We start from the raw sequence: 14,356 nt of genomic DNA, 5'->3' as shown, positions 1-14,356 counted from the left end.
GCAACTAAGCACCTGTTTTAACCTCTGTGAGGAGCCATTTATCCCTCCTGTGGGTTGTGCAGTGTTTCTTGTACCCCTTTCCCAGGAGAAGTGCCCCTAACAGAGAAAGGCAGAACAAGAGCTATTGACTGGATGATAAAACCGCACATGTTGAAATGACAGAGCCAGGAGAATTTTTTCAGATGAATAATTTCCTATGTAAAAAATACAGTTTCAGGTCAGCTAAAGGTATTTGTGAATTCAGTGTGAATTCAAAGAATAGACCTGACCACAAAAAAATGGAAAATAATAATTGAAAAAATTTATTTCAACATCTTCAAAAATCAAACGTTTTCACTTTTCAACAATTTAGCAAGATGTTAAAGAAACGTTCTTCCCAAACTGGATTTTGCTTAGTGTTTCATTTCACCAAGAAAAACCTAATAATTTCTATTTTGGGAACAAAGTACCAAGAAAGAGTCTCCATCTCTTGAAGTCTTCCAATCAAGACTGGATGCCGTTCAGGAAGACACACTTTCATTAGACATGAGTTACTAGTCTCATTGCATAACTAATTGATAGAATTCTGTGGCATGTGTTATCAGGAGCTCACACTTGTTGATCTGAGGATCTCTTTTGGGCATACAATTTATCAACCTCGACATGAGGAGATAAATTCACCCCTGTTAACAGCTCAGGACCCACCAAGCCCATTGTGAAGCCAGGCACGAAGTCAAGGACCATCCATGTTCTCTTCACTCCTGTATCTTTGGGGTTCCAGATTTTCATGATATCCTCAGGCACTTAGAAATTGTTCGGCCAAATATGCCCTTCAGAGCCTGTTTGACTTGTTCGTTGCGGAGAGCGTAGATGTAGGGGTTAAAGAGTTGAGTCACCACACAGTACACCAGGGACACAACTTTGTCAAAGTCCTGAGTGCCCCGCTGACCTGGTCGGATGTACCTGAAGATGGCGCTACTGTACAGTATCACAACAACTGTGAGGTGAGCAGAGCAGGTGGAAAAGGCCTTTTTCCTCCCTGTGGTGGATGGGATCCGCATGATAGTACAGATGATACAGCCATAGGAAATTATGGTGACTGTTAAAGTGCCAGGTAAGACCACTACAGCTGCAACCAAGAGCATTACCTCAATGTGTCCCGTGTCTATGCAGGAGAGTTGGAGCAATGCAGCTGTGTCGCAGTAGAAGTGGTTTATGACATTGGGGCCACAGAACGGTAACAGCACAACCATAAACGTTGGAGGAAATATTAAGAGAAAACTCATCACCCAGCAGCCCAGCACTAACTGGAAGCAGACCCTGCCATTCATGATGGTGCCGTAACGCAAGGGATGGCAGATAGCCATGTAGCGGTCAAAGGACATCGTACCCACATGGAAAAATATACAGGATCCCACGACAAAGAACAACAACAACTGAAGGAAACAACCAGGGAGGGAAATAAATTTTCTCTCTGTCAGGAGGCTGTAGAGGAACCTGGGCATGATGACTAAGCTGAAGCAGATTTCCAAGAGGGAGAAGTTCCTGAGGAAGAAATACATGGGGGACTGGAGGCGATGGTCCACCAAGGAGAGGGTGACAACAGTGATGTTTCCTATCACAGTCAAGAAGAAAACAACTGATAGAACCGCAAACAGGATGATGTTGACATGGTGGTTGTTGGACAGTCCCACAATGATGAATTCCACCACCACGGTCTGGTTGTCCATTCTTCACTCATCTTTAAACAAAAAATATTAAAAACATGTCAAAACCAGAGCCTATTGGACAATAGGGACAGAACACTTAAAGGAAAAATCTGTAAATAAATAGCACTAATCTCTTCAATGGGAATTGGGTGTGTCAAGGGTTTATTCCCCACTTTGAACTTTAGGGTTCACAAGATGGGGACCTGCATGGACTCCTCTAAACTAAATTCTAGTTTAGATCTGGTAAAAGCTGCCACCAGCCAAGTTTTTAGTGTCTGGCACACTCCCTGTTCCCCCAAACTTTCCCTGGGGAACACAGATCCAAACTCCTTGAATCTCAACACAAAGGGAAATAAACTATTCCCCTCCACCTTCTTCCCCCCTCCCCTAGCCATTAGGAGAGATCAACACAGATTCAAACTCCTTGAATCAAAACAAAGAGGGATTCACTTTTCCCCCCTCCCCTTCCCCTGAAAATCCAAACAAGGGAAGAAATCAATCAAGTTCTATAAAGAAAAGATTTTATTAAAGAAAGAAAAAAAATACACTATCTCTGTATTATCAGGATGAAAAAATACAGGGTCTAACTTATAAACCTGGAGAGGCTTCCCCCCCCTCTTTTCTCAGAATAATCAAAGTAACAGCAAACAGAAATAAAGATATTTCTTCAGCAAACACACAATTGCAAATGCAGAAATTAATTATAAGACTAATTCGCCTTTCTAATACTCACTATACTGAATAGAAGAAAATACTTCAGGAAACTTTGGAGAACTTGAAGAATATGTCTGGCCTCTCTTAAATCCAAAGAGAGAACAGCAATCCAAACAAAGGACACAAACAAAAACTTCCCTCCACAGAGATTTGAAATTATCCTGTCCCTTGATTGGTCCTCTGGTCAGGTGTTCATCAGGTTACTGAGCTTGTTAACCCTTTACAGGTAAAAGAGACCTTAACCCTTATCTGTTTATGACAGGGTGCCTAACAGACATGGGCTCAATGAAAGAATTCTGATAGAGCAACTAAAACAATTACTGATAGTTAGAGAGAGAGAGAACTGGAGGAGAAGGGAGAATGAAAATAATTTTATTTTAAACATTCCTAAGTTTTGCCACATTTTTTCATTGATTATAAGGCCAGAAGGCAGGAGTATGATCAACTATCTTGATTGCCTCTATAGAACAGACCAAGGAATGTCCCTGAATTAGTTACTGTTAGAACTAGAGCATAGCTTTAAAAAAAAATCAAAGCTTTATTTTAAAATTTCCAGTGATGCAAAATCCACCACAAGGTTTGGAAAGTTATTTCAATTATTATATACCCTCATATGAAAGTTTTGTTTTTTTGTTTTTGTCCTGGCATTGATAAAAATATTAAAAAGCACAGGGCCAAGAACCAAACCCTGTGAGACCCCACTAAAACCACCCACACTCAGTGATGATTGTCCATATATAATTCCAGTTTGAGACTGTTCAGTACCCACTTTTTAGTCCATTTAATCTGTGCCATGTTAATTGGGTATCCTTGTAGTTTCTTAATCACAAAGGCAAAAGTCAAATGAAAAATACTCCATCTTTAAAAAAGAGGACAAAGAGGACCTGGGAATTATAGACTATACATCCTAACTTCTATACCTGGAAAGATACTGGAACAAATTATTTAACACTCAAGTTGCAAGCACCGAGAGGATAATAGGGTTTTAAGTAATAGCTAACATGAATTTTTCAAGAACAAATCACGCCAAACCATTCTAATTTCCTCCTTTTAACTGATTATTGGTCTGCTGGAGAGTTAGGAAGCTGTAGACATGACATGTCTTGATTTTAGTAAGGTGTGTGACACATTCCCATGTGAAATTCTCACAATCAAAGTAGGGAAATGTGGTTTACATGAAATTACTGTGAAGTGGGGGCAAAACTGAACTTAAAGACCAGGTATCAGTGATTCAATTTCAAAGTGAGGGAAAGTGTCTAGTGGACTCTTGCAAGGGTCTGTGCTGAGTCCAGTACAACTCAATATTTTCATTAATGACATGTATAATGGATTGGCGATTACACTTACAAAATTTGCAGATGACAACAAGATGGAAGCTGTTCCTAGCACTTGGGAGGACAGGATTAAAAATCAAACCAACCTTGACATATTGACGAATTTATCTGAAATCAACACAATGGAATTCAATAAAGACAAGTGGAAAGTACTACACTGAGGAAGAAAAATACCAGATGCACAGCTACAAAATGGGGAGTAACTGGTGAAGCATTGGTACTGCTGAAAAGGATCTGAGTGTTATCGTAGATCATAAATTGAATATGAGTCAGTGAAATGGTTGCAAACAAGGCTACTATCATACTGAGGTTATTCACAGGAGCGTTCTGTTTATAATGCGGGAGGTAATTGTCCAGCTTTGCTGAGCACTGGAGACGCTGCAGCAGCAGTATTCTGTCCTGTTCTGGATTCCACACTTTTAAAACAGTCAAGTAATCGGAGAGGATCTAGAATGAAGCAACAACTATGATAAAAGGGCTAGAAAACCTTACCATGGTCAACGGTTTAAAAAATAGGCATGTTTAGTCTTGGGAAAAGAAGACTGAGGGGAGAGCCAATAACAGTTTTCCTATATGTTACTGGCTGTTCTACAGAGGATGGGGATTAATTGTTCTCCATGTCCACTGAATGTAGGACAAGGAGAAATGCACTTAATCAGCAAGAAGAAAAAAATAGCTTCAATCTTTGGGAAAGCTTTCTACCTATAAGAATAGTTAATTACTGGAATACATTACCATGGGAGGTTGTGGAATCCCTGTCAGTCAAGGTTTCTAATAACAGGTTAGACAAATACCTGTCAGGGATGGTGTAGGTTTACATGGTACTGCTTCAGCGCAGGTGTGTGTGTGTGTGTGTGTGTGTGGACTATATGACTGCTCAAGGTTCCTTCTAGTCGCATAGGTCACTGATTAAAAATTAGGAAATTTATTCCTTAGAATCTCCTAGCTTCATTCCCTTTGCTCATAGACACCCAACGCCTCCCCTTGTATTGAATGGAGGAATAGTTTGAATGGCTAAGTTTTATATCAGTTGGATCAATCAGTTTAGACGTTCAGGGTCTGGTCCAAATTTCTCGAGTCAATAGAGAGCTTCCCGTAGGTTCCAATGCGGTTTGGATTCACGCCGCGAAACTGCCCATGCAGAGATACTTACAGAGTTGGAGACATGGAGAATGAGGACACAAATATTCATCAGTGGGGAGGGCTTCTGTGTGCATCACACACAACCTGCAGAAGCTCCCTGGCTTTTCTCAAACAGGGTCCAGGGTGCATCTCCGCAAACCCTCCCTTTTTCAACAGTATTTCTCCAGGAGTTTGAGGGAACTTATTCCTGTGAGGTGCCCATTTTGCAATAAGCCATACTAGCTATTAACTTCGGTTTCTGGATTTTTTTACAATGGGTTTTGGGCTCCCGGATACCACTTAACCAAGACAATGAAAGTAATCTAGCATTTCCCTAATTAAATATATCCCTTAATGGGGATTCCTAGAATAATGGCAGTGGCATTGTGTCTGCTAAGGTGAAAGCAAACCTCACAGACTCATACCCTGTAAAAATCTCCTAACCCATTGTCCGCCTTCAAATCCAGCTTCCCACCTCAGCTGTGCCAAGCTATCAGTGAGATACTCAAGAATGGCAGCCACTGTGCGTTATCTCACTGTGTCACATTTATCATACGCTTCTCAGTCTTAAATTGCACTCCCTGGCCACAAACTGTTCTTTTTATCATAGCCATATATCTGAGTCTTATTTTACATCAAGCCTGAAAAATGTTGGGTCAGTGACTCGCTTTGCCTAGCACAATGGAACTGGGATTTCAATCTCATGCCACAAAACAAAACAGTAAGATTACCCACCGAGCTCGTCAAAGCATTATCACTTCAAAATCTCACCCCTGCCGTCATATGCTGGGCATTCCCACTCACGCCCTGTGATAACAAAGACCTTAGAAATACCCCAAACAAGAACCAAAATGATCATACAAATTCTGAAGTTGCTGAGTTGAGATTCTCCAATTTAGGTGTGTCAATGTGTGCTTTTCTGCATACGAGAATACAGGGATAAATGTGGGTGACCACTGCCTGCATCACGTAACCCCTCCTTTTCCAATTCCCATCTGTAATAGTTGTAGTCTCTGATGTTCTTGTCTGTAGTTGCTGGCTGGGACCCCTGAGACCAATTATAAAAAGAGTTTTGCTGACAACACTTTAAGAAATCCCTTCTGATCCCTTCTTCTGAAAATTTGAGGAAAGAGCAGGACAAAGTTATGTTTCTCTTTTCCCCATGGGGAATTCAAAGGGTTCAGTCACTATTTCCCATCTCATGTGTTTTCATGGCAAGATGATACAGAAAAGTCAGGTAGGCATATGACTGATGCTACTGTGGTAAGAACACGACTCAGAAAATCAGTGGTGAATTCCAAACTCTGCTACAGACCTTCTCCACAACTTTAGCCAAGCCAGTTAGGGCCAGGTACTTCAAGGTGCATAGGCAGGTAGTTGGATTTTTAAAAGCATCTAGGCACCTAAATCCATTTGAAGTCAATAAGTTTTTGGTGCGTAGGTGAAAATCCCACTAAGCGCCTAAATATCTTCGTTCCAGCGTAAGTGCATTTGATAACCTCACTCTAAAGAGACAATAGGTGAGAGAAGGTGGGAGTCTCAGGAACCAATGAGATAATATTGGTCTGTGTGATGGACAGTGCTCTAAACAAAGCACCTTCATAGTGTTGTTAAGTTTGTTTGCTAGGAATATTAGCACAGGGAAGTTTGATGGAGGTCAATGAGGTATTTAGCAGATGTTTGCCGATGTTCTTCCCAATATTGAAGGGTAGCATGCAGAACAGTATGGAAGTGCTTCTTTGAAAAGTGGATGATGGTGGCTGTCATCATTGGCCAATGGAGCATGGAGTCAATGTACAAATAGTGTGTGAGTGATGACTGGAAGGGTGGGAATAAACCAAGGAGGGGACTTAACTGAAGAAAAGTGGCTTATGGTTGATGTGAAAGGGACTCAGTGGAGACATACAAAGCGTGTGGTGAGATTGTCAAAATGATAAGCTTGGAAAGTGACCTTTGAAGCCAGAACGACTTCAGTGGAGCCAGATTTCCCCTCACCTCCACTTGCGCCTTTGAATAGATCCCTTTGCAAAATCAAAGAGGAAAGGAAACATTTCTCCCGAATCTACAGCTCTGTCTTTTAGATTAGAAGTTCTCTATTCAGCAAGGATCCTGGCTTGTTTTTTGTCTATCTAATGCCCAGGGGAAATGAGTGATGATCTCAGCTGGAGTGTCTGAGAGTTACAAGAAATGCTACTAAGAATGACCCACAAATACAGAGCCTGGCAGGTGAATGGTAGAAGACCAAGACAGGGTACGAGAGATGAATCGGTCTTAGCAGCTATAGACCTGTGTTAGACTCTGAGGAGTCATTCATCCCTCCTGCGTTGCTGTATCCCATTGACAGAGGAAGTGCCTTTAGCAGAGAAAGACAGAACAAGCACCGTTGGCTGGACGTTAAAGCCGGACAAATTGAAATTAAAAACAGAGCTGGTAGAAATTGTAAAAAAGAATTATTTATTCTGTAAAAAAATTCAGTTTCAGGTAAGCTAAAAGAATATAGAGTGAATTCAGAAACTAGCTTTAGCTGAAAATAAAGAGTGTAAAACAATGTGCAAAATTCAGAACATTTTATTTCAACATTTTTTAAAAGAAATGTTTTCTATTTTTATTGTTAAATGATATTTTATCTCAAAATTTAGTTAACTATTAAACACATATCCCTTAGACCAGGGTTTCTCAAACTGGGGTCACGGCTTGAGTAGGGAAAGCCCCTGGCAGGCCGGGCCGGTGTGTTTACCTGCTCCGTCCGCAGGTCCGGCCAATTGCAGCTCCCACTAGCCTCAGATCGCGGCTCCAGGCCAATGGGAGCTGCTGGAAGTGGCGCGGCCGAGGGACTTACTGGCTGCCACTTCCAGCAGCTCCCATTGTCCTGGAGCAGCAATCCGCGGCCAGTGGGAGCCGCGATCATCCGGACCTGGGGACAGGGCAGGTAAACACACTGGCCTGGCCTGCCAGGGCCTTTCCCTACACAAGCGGTGATCCCTGTTTGAGAAACCCTGCCTTACGCACCTGGCCTGACAATCTATGAAGATAGGGATGAATTTCTCTTCCTGTGTCTATGTACTTCTCCTGACCCATCAAGCCCATTGGGATGCCTGACATGAAGTCATTGACCAGCCAAGTTCACATCCATCCTGCGACTTTGTGGTTTGGCATTTTCATGAGAACCTCAAACACTTAGAACCTGCTCTGCCACAGGCTTCCTTCAGGGACTCTTTGATTTGTTTGTTGCGGAGAGCGTAGATGTAGGGGTTAAAGAGAGGGGCCACCACACAGTACAGAAAGGACACAACTTTGTCAAAGTCCTGCACACCCCGCTGTCCTGGTCGGAGGTACCTCGAGATGGAGCTACTGTACAATATCACAACAACCAGGAGGTGAGTGGAGCAGGTGGAAAAGGCCTTTTTCCTTCCTGTGGTGGACGGGATGCGCATGATAGTACAGATGATACAGCCATAGGAAACGATAGTGACTGTTAAAGTACCAAGTAAGATAACTGTTGCTGAAAAAAATATCATTACTTCAAGATGCCCCGTGTCCACACAGGAGAGTTGGAGCAATGCGGCTGTGTCACAGTAGAAGTGGTTTATGATATTGGGGCCACAGAACGGTAACAGCACAACCATAAATGTTGGGGGAACCATTATAAAAAAACTCATCACCCAGCAGCCCAGCACTAACTGGAAGCAGACCCTGCCATTCATGATGGTGCCGTAATGCAAGGGATGGCAGATAGCCATGTAGCGGTCAAAGGACATGACAGCCCCATGGCAAAACATAGAGGCACCCAGGAAGAAGACCAACAATAACTGAAGGAAACAACCAGGGAAGGAAATAGATTTTCTCTCTGTCAGGAGGCTGTAGAGGAACCTGGGCATGATGACAGAGGTGAAGCAGATTTCTAAGAGAGCGAAGTTCCTGAGGAAGAAATACATGGGCAACTGGAGGCGATGGTCCATCAGGGAGAGGGTGACAATAATGATGTTTCCCATTACAGTCAACAGGAAGACATGTAATAGAACCGCAAACAGGATAATGTTGACATGGTGGTTGTTGGACAGTCCCACAATGATGAATTCCACTACTCTTGTCTGGTTCCTCATTCTGGGTTCATCTGTAAAGAAAAATTAAAACCATATCAAAACCAGAGCTGATTGGAAAGTAGGTAAAGAACACTTAGAGGAAAAATCTGTAAATAAATAGAATGAATCTCTTCAATGGTAATTGGGTGCCTGTGGCGGGGCGACGACTCACCTTCGTGGCACCTCCTGCTGGTCATCTAGGGAATTAGCTCTTCCCAGCCCGGAGCGCCCTCTGCAGGTTGGTGTCCTGCCTGCTGCTGACCCCCATGTCCCTCCTGAACCCCAGTGCCCCTCTATGTCAGGGTCCTTCCCCCAGCAGTAACCCACAATTTGGGTCTCCCCACCTCGGGGAACCACCTATCCCCACCTTGCCTCAGTGGCTACTGCCAATCACCATCTAGCCCCTGCTCCCTGGGGCAGGCTGCAGTCTGTAAACCACTCCTCATTGGCGAAGGGGGTAGGACCAGCTCCTCTGCCTATCTCTGGGCTGCCCCAGTACCTTTCATGGGCCCTTAACTCGGCCTGCAGCCTGGGGGCTTGCTAGGCTGGAGCTCCCCAGCTCCCTCTGCCCTTCCCCAGCACTGCTCCACCTCAGGTCCCTGCGCAGCTCCCAGGCAGCCAGGTCCTGTTCTCTCAGGAAGCGAGAGAGGGAGCGTCTCCTGCTCCTGGCCCACTGCCCTCCTATAAGGGCCAGCTGGGCCCTGATTGAGCTGGCCACAGCTGTGGCTGCTTCCTTAATCAGCCCAGCTTTCCCTGCTGCAGCCTCTCCAGGGCTGCTTTTAACCCCTGTTTACTGGGGTGGGGCAGCCGCCCCCGCACAATGCCTAACAAACATGGGCTCAGTGAAACAATCCTGATAGAACAACTAAAAACAATTACTGATAGCTGGGGGGGAGGGGGAGAACTGCAGAGAAAGGGAGAATGAAAATTACTTCTTTTAAAAATTCATGAGTTTTACTTCAATTTTTCATACATGAAAAAGGCCAGAAGGAACCAATGTGAACATCTGTTCTGACCTCCTGTATAGAAGAGAGCGAGGAATTTCCCTGAACTATCTACTGTTAGAACTAGAGTGTCACTTTTTAAAAAAACCTTCCAATCTTTATTTTAAAATGTCCAGTGATGGAAAATCCATTGAGTTGTTCCAATGATTATATACCCTCATGGTGAAAGTTTGTTTTCTTCCAGGTCATTGATACAAATATTAAAAAGTACAGGTCCAAGAATCAAACCCTGTTGGACCCCACTAAGAACACCCACACTCAATGATGATTGCCCATATATAATTCCACTTTGAGATCATTCAGTACCCACCTTTTAGTCCATTTAATCTGTGCCATGTTAACTGTGTATCGTTCTAGTTTCTTAATCACAATGTAAAAAATGAAATAAAAAATAGTCCCTGTATTTAAAAAGGGGAAATAAAGAGGAGCTGTTGAATTATAGACCAGTTAACTTCTATACCAAGAAAGATACTGGAAAAAATTATTCAACAATGAAGTCGTAAGCATCTAGAGGCTATTAGGGTGTTCAATCATAGCTAACTAATTTCTCAAGAACAAAGCAAGCTAAATCAATCTAATTTCCTTCTTTCATATGGTTACCGGAATGGTGGGCAGTTGGGAAGCTGTAGATCTGATATACCTTGATTTTAGTAAGGCTTCTGACACATAAGAAAATAAGAACGGCCAGACTGGGTCAGATCAAAGGTCCATCTAGCCCAACATCCTGTCTTCCAACAGAGGCTAATGCCAGATGCCCCAGAGGAAATAAACAGAACAGGGAATCATACAGTGATCCATCCCATGTCACTCATTCCTTGCACATGACAGTCTCATAAGCAAAATAGAGAAATGTGGTTTAGATCAAATTACTGTAAGGGTGGGTGCAAAATTGGTTAAAAGGCTAAACTCACAAAGTAGCTAGCAGTGGTTCAACGTCAAAGTGGAGGAAAGTATCTAGTTGGGTCCATAACCGTCTGTCCTGGGTCCAGTACAATTCAATATTTTCATGAATAGCATGGATAACAGAGTGGAGAGTCTGTTTACAAAATCTACAGCTGAAACCTGCCTGGGAGAGATTCCTGGGACTTGGCAGAACAGGATTAGAAATCAAAACGACCTTGACAAATTGGAGAATTGGTATGAAACCAACAAGATGGACTTCAGTCAAAACAAGTGCAAAGTTCTACACTTAGGAAGAAAAATATCAAAAGTCATATCCACAACATGAGGATTAACTGGCTAAGAGGCAGTACTGCTGAAAAGGATCTGGGTGGTAGAGTGGATCACAAATGGGACATGAGTCAGCAAGGTGATGCAGTTGCAAAAAAGGCTAATATCATTCTGGGGTGTATTAACGGAGAGTCGAATGTAAGATACGGGAGGTAATTGTCCCACTCTACTCTGCCCTGGTGGCATTTCAGCAGCAGTACTGTTTTCTGTTCTGGATTCCACACTTTGAAAAAAATGAGAACTAATTGGAGAGGTTCTAGAAGAGTGACACAAAAAGGATAAAAGACCTAGAAAACTTTAACAGGAGAAAAGAGGACGGGGAACAATTGTTCTCCATATCCACTGAATGCAGGACAAGGAGAAATGGACTGAATCACCAAAAAGTGCGAATTAGGTTCAATATTAGGGAAAACTTTCTAACTACAAGAATAGTTAATTACAGGAATACATTACTGCAGGAGGTTGTGAAAATCCCCATCATCGGCGATTTCTAATGGCAGAATAGACAAACACCTGTCAGGCATGGCCTAGGTTCACTTAGTCCTGCTTCACCTTTGGGGATGGACTAGATGACCACTCAAGGTCCCTTCCAACCCTACATTTCGGAGAGTCTGTCTCATTTGTACCACCTCAAATGCTTGACAGAAGGCTAAGCGGAGAACATCAACATTGTTACTTTTATAAACCAAACTTGTGCTATCACCAACAAAAAAGATATCAGGTTAATTTGACAGAATCTATTTGTCATAAGCCCATGCTGATTGGACTTGATTCTTTCCCTCTCATCTACTTCGATACGGATCGAGTCCCATATCAGGTGCTCCATGATTTGCCCAGCATCTATCTCAGGCTCACAGGAGTTTAATTACTTGGCTCATCCCAGTTACCCCTTCTTTTCCACCAAACAGGCGTGTGAAGAGGACATTTTGGAATTCAGGCTGCCAGCTCGGTCCTGGATGTCAATTCCTTCCTGCCCACCCCACTCTGAAATCAGACACTCCACCCAACAGTGATGGATAAGTATGTTGAGAGCATCTGTCTGCTAAAGGGACGGGTGGCGAGATAGACCGCTATGCTGGCACTAAAAATAACTTTCTTGGTATTCATAATCCCATAGAAGTGAATGGGAGATCCTCGTTGTTCTCTCCAAGTTATTTTTTCCAGCCTGTCTGCAGATTCAGGTAAACATTACAGATTAGTTTGGTAATTCCTTAGAAGCTCCTGGCTTCATTCCCTTCCACCACAGACACGCAACGCCTCCCCTTGCATTGACCAGACATATCATTTGAATTGCTTCATTTTATATCAGTTGGAACACGCTACTTAGACCTTCAGGGTCTGGTCCAAATTTCTCCAGAGTCAATAGAGAGCTTCCCGTAGGTTCCAATGCGGTTTGGATTCACGCAGCGAAGCTGCCCATGCAGAGATACTTACAGAGTTGGAGACATGGAGAGTGAGGACACAAATATTAATCAGTGGGGAAGGCTTCTGTGTGCATTACACACAACCTGCAGAAGCTCCCTGGTTTTTCTCAAACAGGGTCCAGGGTGCATCTCCCCAAACCTTCCCTTTTTCAATAGCTCTGCTTTTTCAACAGTATTTCTCCAGGAGTTTGAGGGAACTTATTCCTGTGAGGTGCCCATTTTACAATAAGCCATACTAGCTATTAGCTTGGGTTTCTGGATTTTTTTACAATGAGTTTTGGGCTCCCGGATACCACTTGACTAAGACAATGAAAGTAATCTAGCATTTCCCTAATTAAATATATCCCTTAATGGAGATTCCTAGAATAATGGCAGTGGCATTGTGTCTGCTAAGGTGAAAGCAAACCTCACAGACTCATACCCTGTAAAAATCTCCTAACCCATTGTCCGCCTTCAAATCCAGCTTCCCACCTCAGCTGTGCCAAGCTATCAGTGAGATACTCAAGAATGGCAGCTGTTGTGCGTTACCTCACTGTGTCACATTTATCATACGCTTCTCAGTCTTAAATTGCACTCCCTGGCCACAAATTGTTCTTTTTATCGTAGCCATATAGCTGAGTCTTATTCTACATCAAGCCTGGAAAATGTTGGGTCAGTGACCTGCTTTGCCTAGCACAATGGAACTGGGATTTTAATCTCATGCCGCAAAACAAAACAGTAAGATTACCCACCGAGCTCGTCAAAGCATTATCACTTCAAAATCCCACCCCTGCTGTCATATGCTGGCCATTCCCTCTCATGCCCTGTGGTAACAGAGACCTTAGAAATACCCCAAACAAGAACCAAAATTATCACATAAATCCTGAAGCTGCTGAGTTGAGATTCTCCAGTTTAGGTGTGTCAATGTGTGCCTTTCTGCATACGAGAATACAGGGATAAATATGGGTGACCACTGCCTGCATCACGTAACCCCTCCTTTTCCAATTCCCAACTGTAATAGTTGTAGTCTCTGATGTTTTTATCTGTAGTTGCTGGCTGGGACCCCTGAGATCAATTAGATAAAGAGCTTTGCTGCCAACATGCTGAGAAATCTTTTCAGAAAGAGCATGATAATGTGTTGTTTCTCTTTTCCCCAGAGGGAGTTCAAAGGGTTCGGTCACTATTTCCCATCTCACGTGTTTTCATGGCAAGACATGGAAAACATACAGAAAAGTCAGGTCGCCATATGACTGATGCTACTGTGGGAAGAAGACAACTCAGGAAATCAGTGGTGAATTCCAACCTCTGCCAGAGACCTTCTCTGTGACCGTGGGCATTGCAGTTCATTTTCCTCTTTTCAGTCACTTCTAAAGGGGAAATTTCCTGCACGGGTAAAAGAGTGATTCCCCAAAGCATGAAGGGGAGTTATAGCTTCAAGTTTCATTGAAGGTGACTTCCAGCTGAACAACAGAAGTGACATCCTGTCCCCACTGAAGTCCTTGAAACATTCCTACTCACTTCATAGTTTTGTATTATCTGGGGGAGGAGGGATAGCTCAGTGGTTTGAGCATTGGCCTGCTAAACCCAGGGTTGTGAGTTCAATCCTTGAGGGGGCCATTTGGGGTTTGGGTCCTGCTTTGAGCAGAGGGGGTGGACTAGATGATCTCCTGAGGGTCCCTTCCAACCCTAATAATCTATGATCTATCTATGATAATGTGTATTGTGGCCATCCCAAAGAGTGCCAGTCATAAAGCATGACCCCACTGTGCTAGGTGCAGT

The 14,356-nt window shown here is 43.2% G+C and overlaps 2 protein-coding genes across 2 annotated transcripts; both read right to left on the bottom strand.

Annotated features, from left to right (window-relative positions):
- Window positions 1-764: 764 nt before the first annotated feature.
- Window positions 765-1,709, bottom strand: LOC123347275 (olfactory receptor 49-like). The gene has a single exon (XM_044984674.1). It carries the CDS (start codon window positions 1,707-1,709, stop codon window positions 765-767), a length of 945 nt encoding a protein of 314 aa, XP_044840609.1.
- A 6,307-nt stretch (window positions 1,710-8,016) lies between these two features.
- On the bottom strand, window positions 8,017-8,962 carry LOC123348934 (olfactory receptor 6C75-like). Its single transcript, XM_044986638.1, has one exon. The coding sequence runs from the start codon at window positions 8,959-8,961 to the stop codon at window positions 8,017-8,019; it is 945 nt and encodes a 314-aa protein (XP_044842573.1). The 5' UTR covers window position 8,962.
- Window positions 8,963-14,356: the final 5,394 nt, after the last annotated feature.

This window comes from Mauremys mutica, chromosome 13 (genome assembly GCF_020497125.1).
Source record: "Mauremys mutica isolate MM-2020 ecotype Southern chromosome 13, ASM2049712v1, whole genome shotgun sequence".
Lineage (NCBI taxonomy): Eukaryota > Metazoa > Chordata > Testudines > Geoemydidae > Mauremys > Mauremys mutica.
Note: the sequence above shows the minus strand (reverse complement) of the source record. Positions and strands in the feature narration are given on the sequence as shown.

What these genes read in the sequence shown, in the direction of transcription:
- LOC123347275 (XM_044984674.1), bottom strand. Translation starts at nt 1,709, where the DNA reads ATGGACAACCAGACCGTGGTGGTGGAATTCATCATTGTGGGACTGTCC.
- LOC123348934 (XM_044986638.1), bottom strand. Translation starts at nt 8,961, where the DNA reads ATGAGGAACCAGACAAGAGTAGTGGAATTCATCATTGTGGGACTGTCC.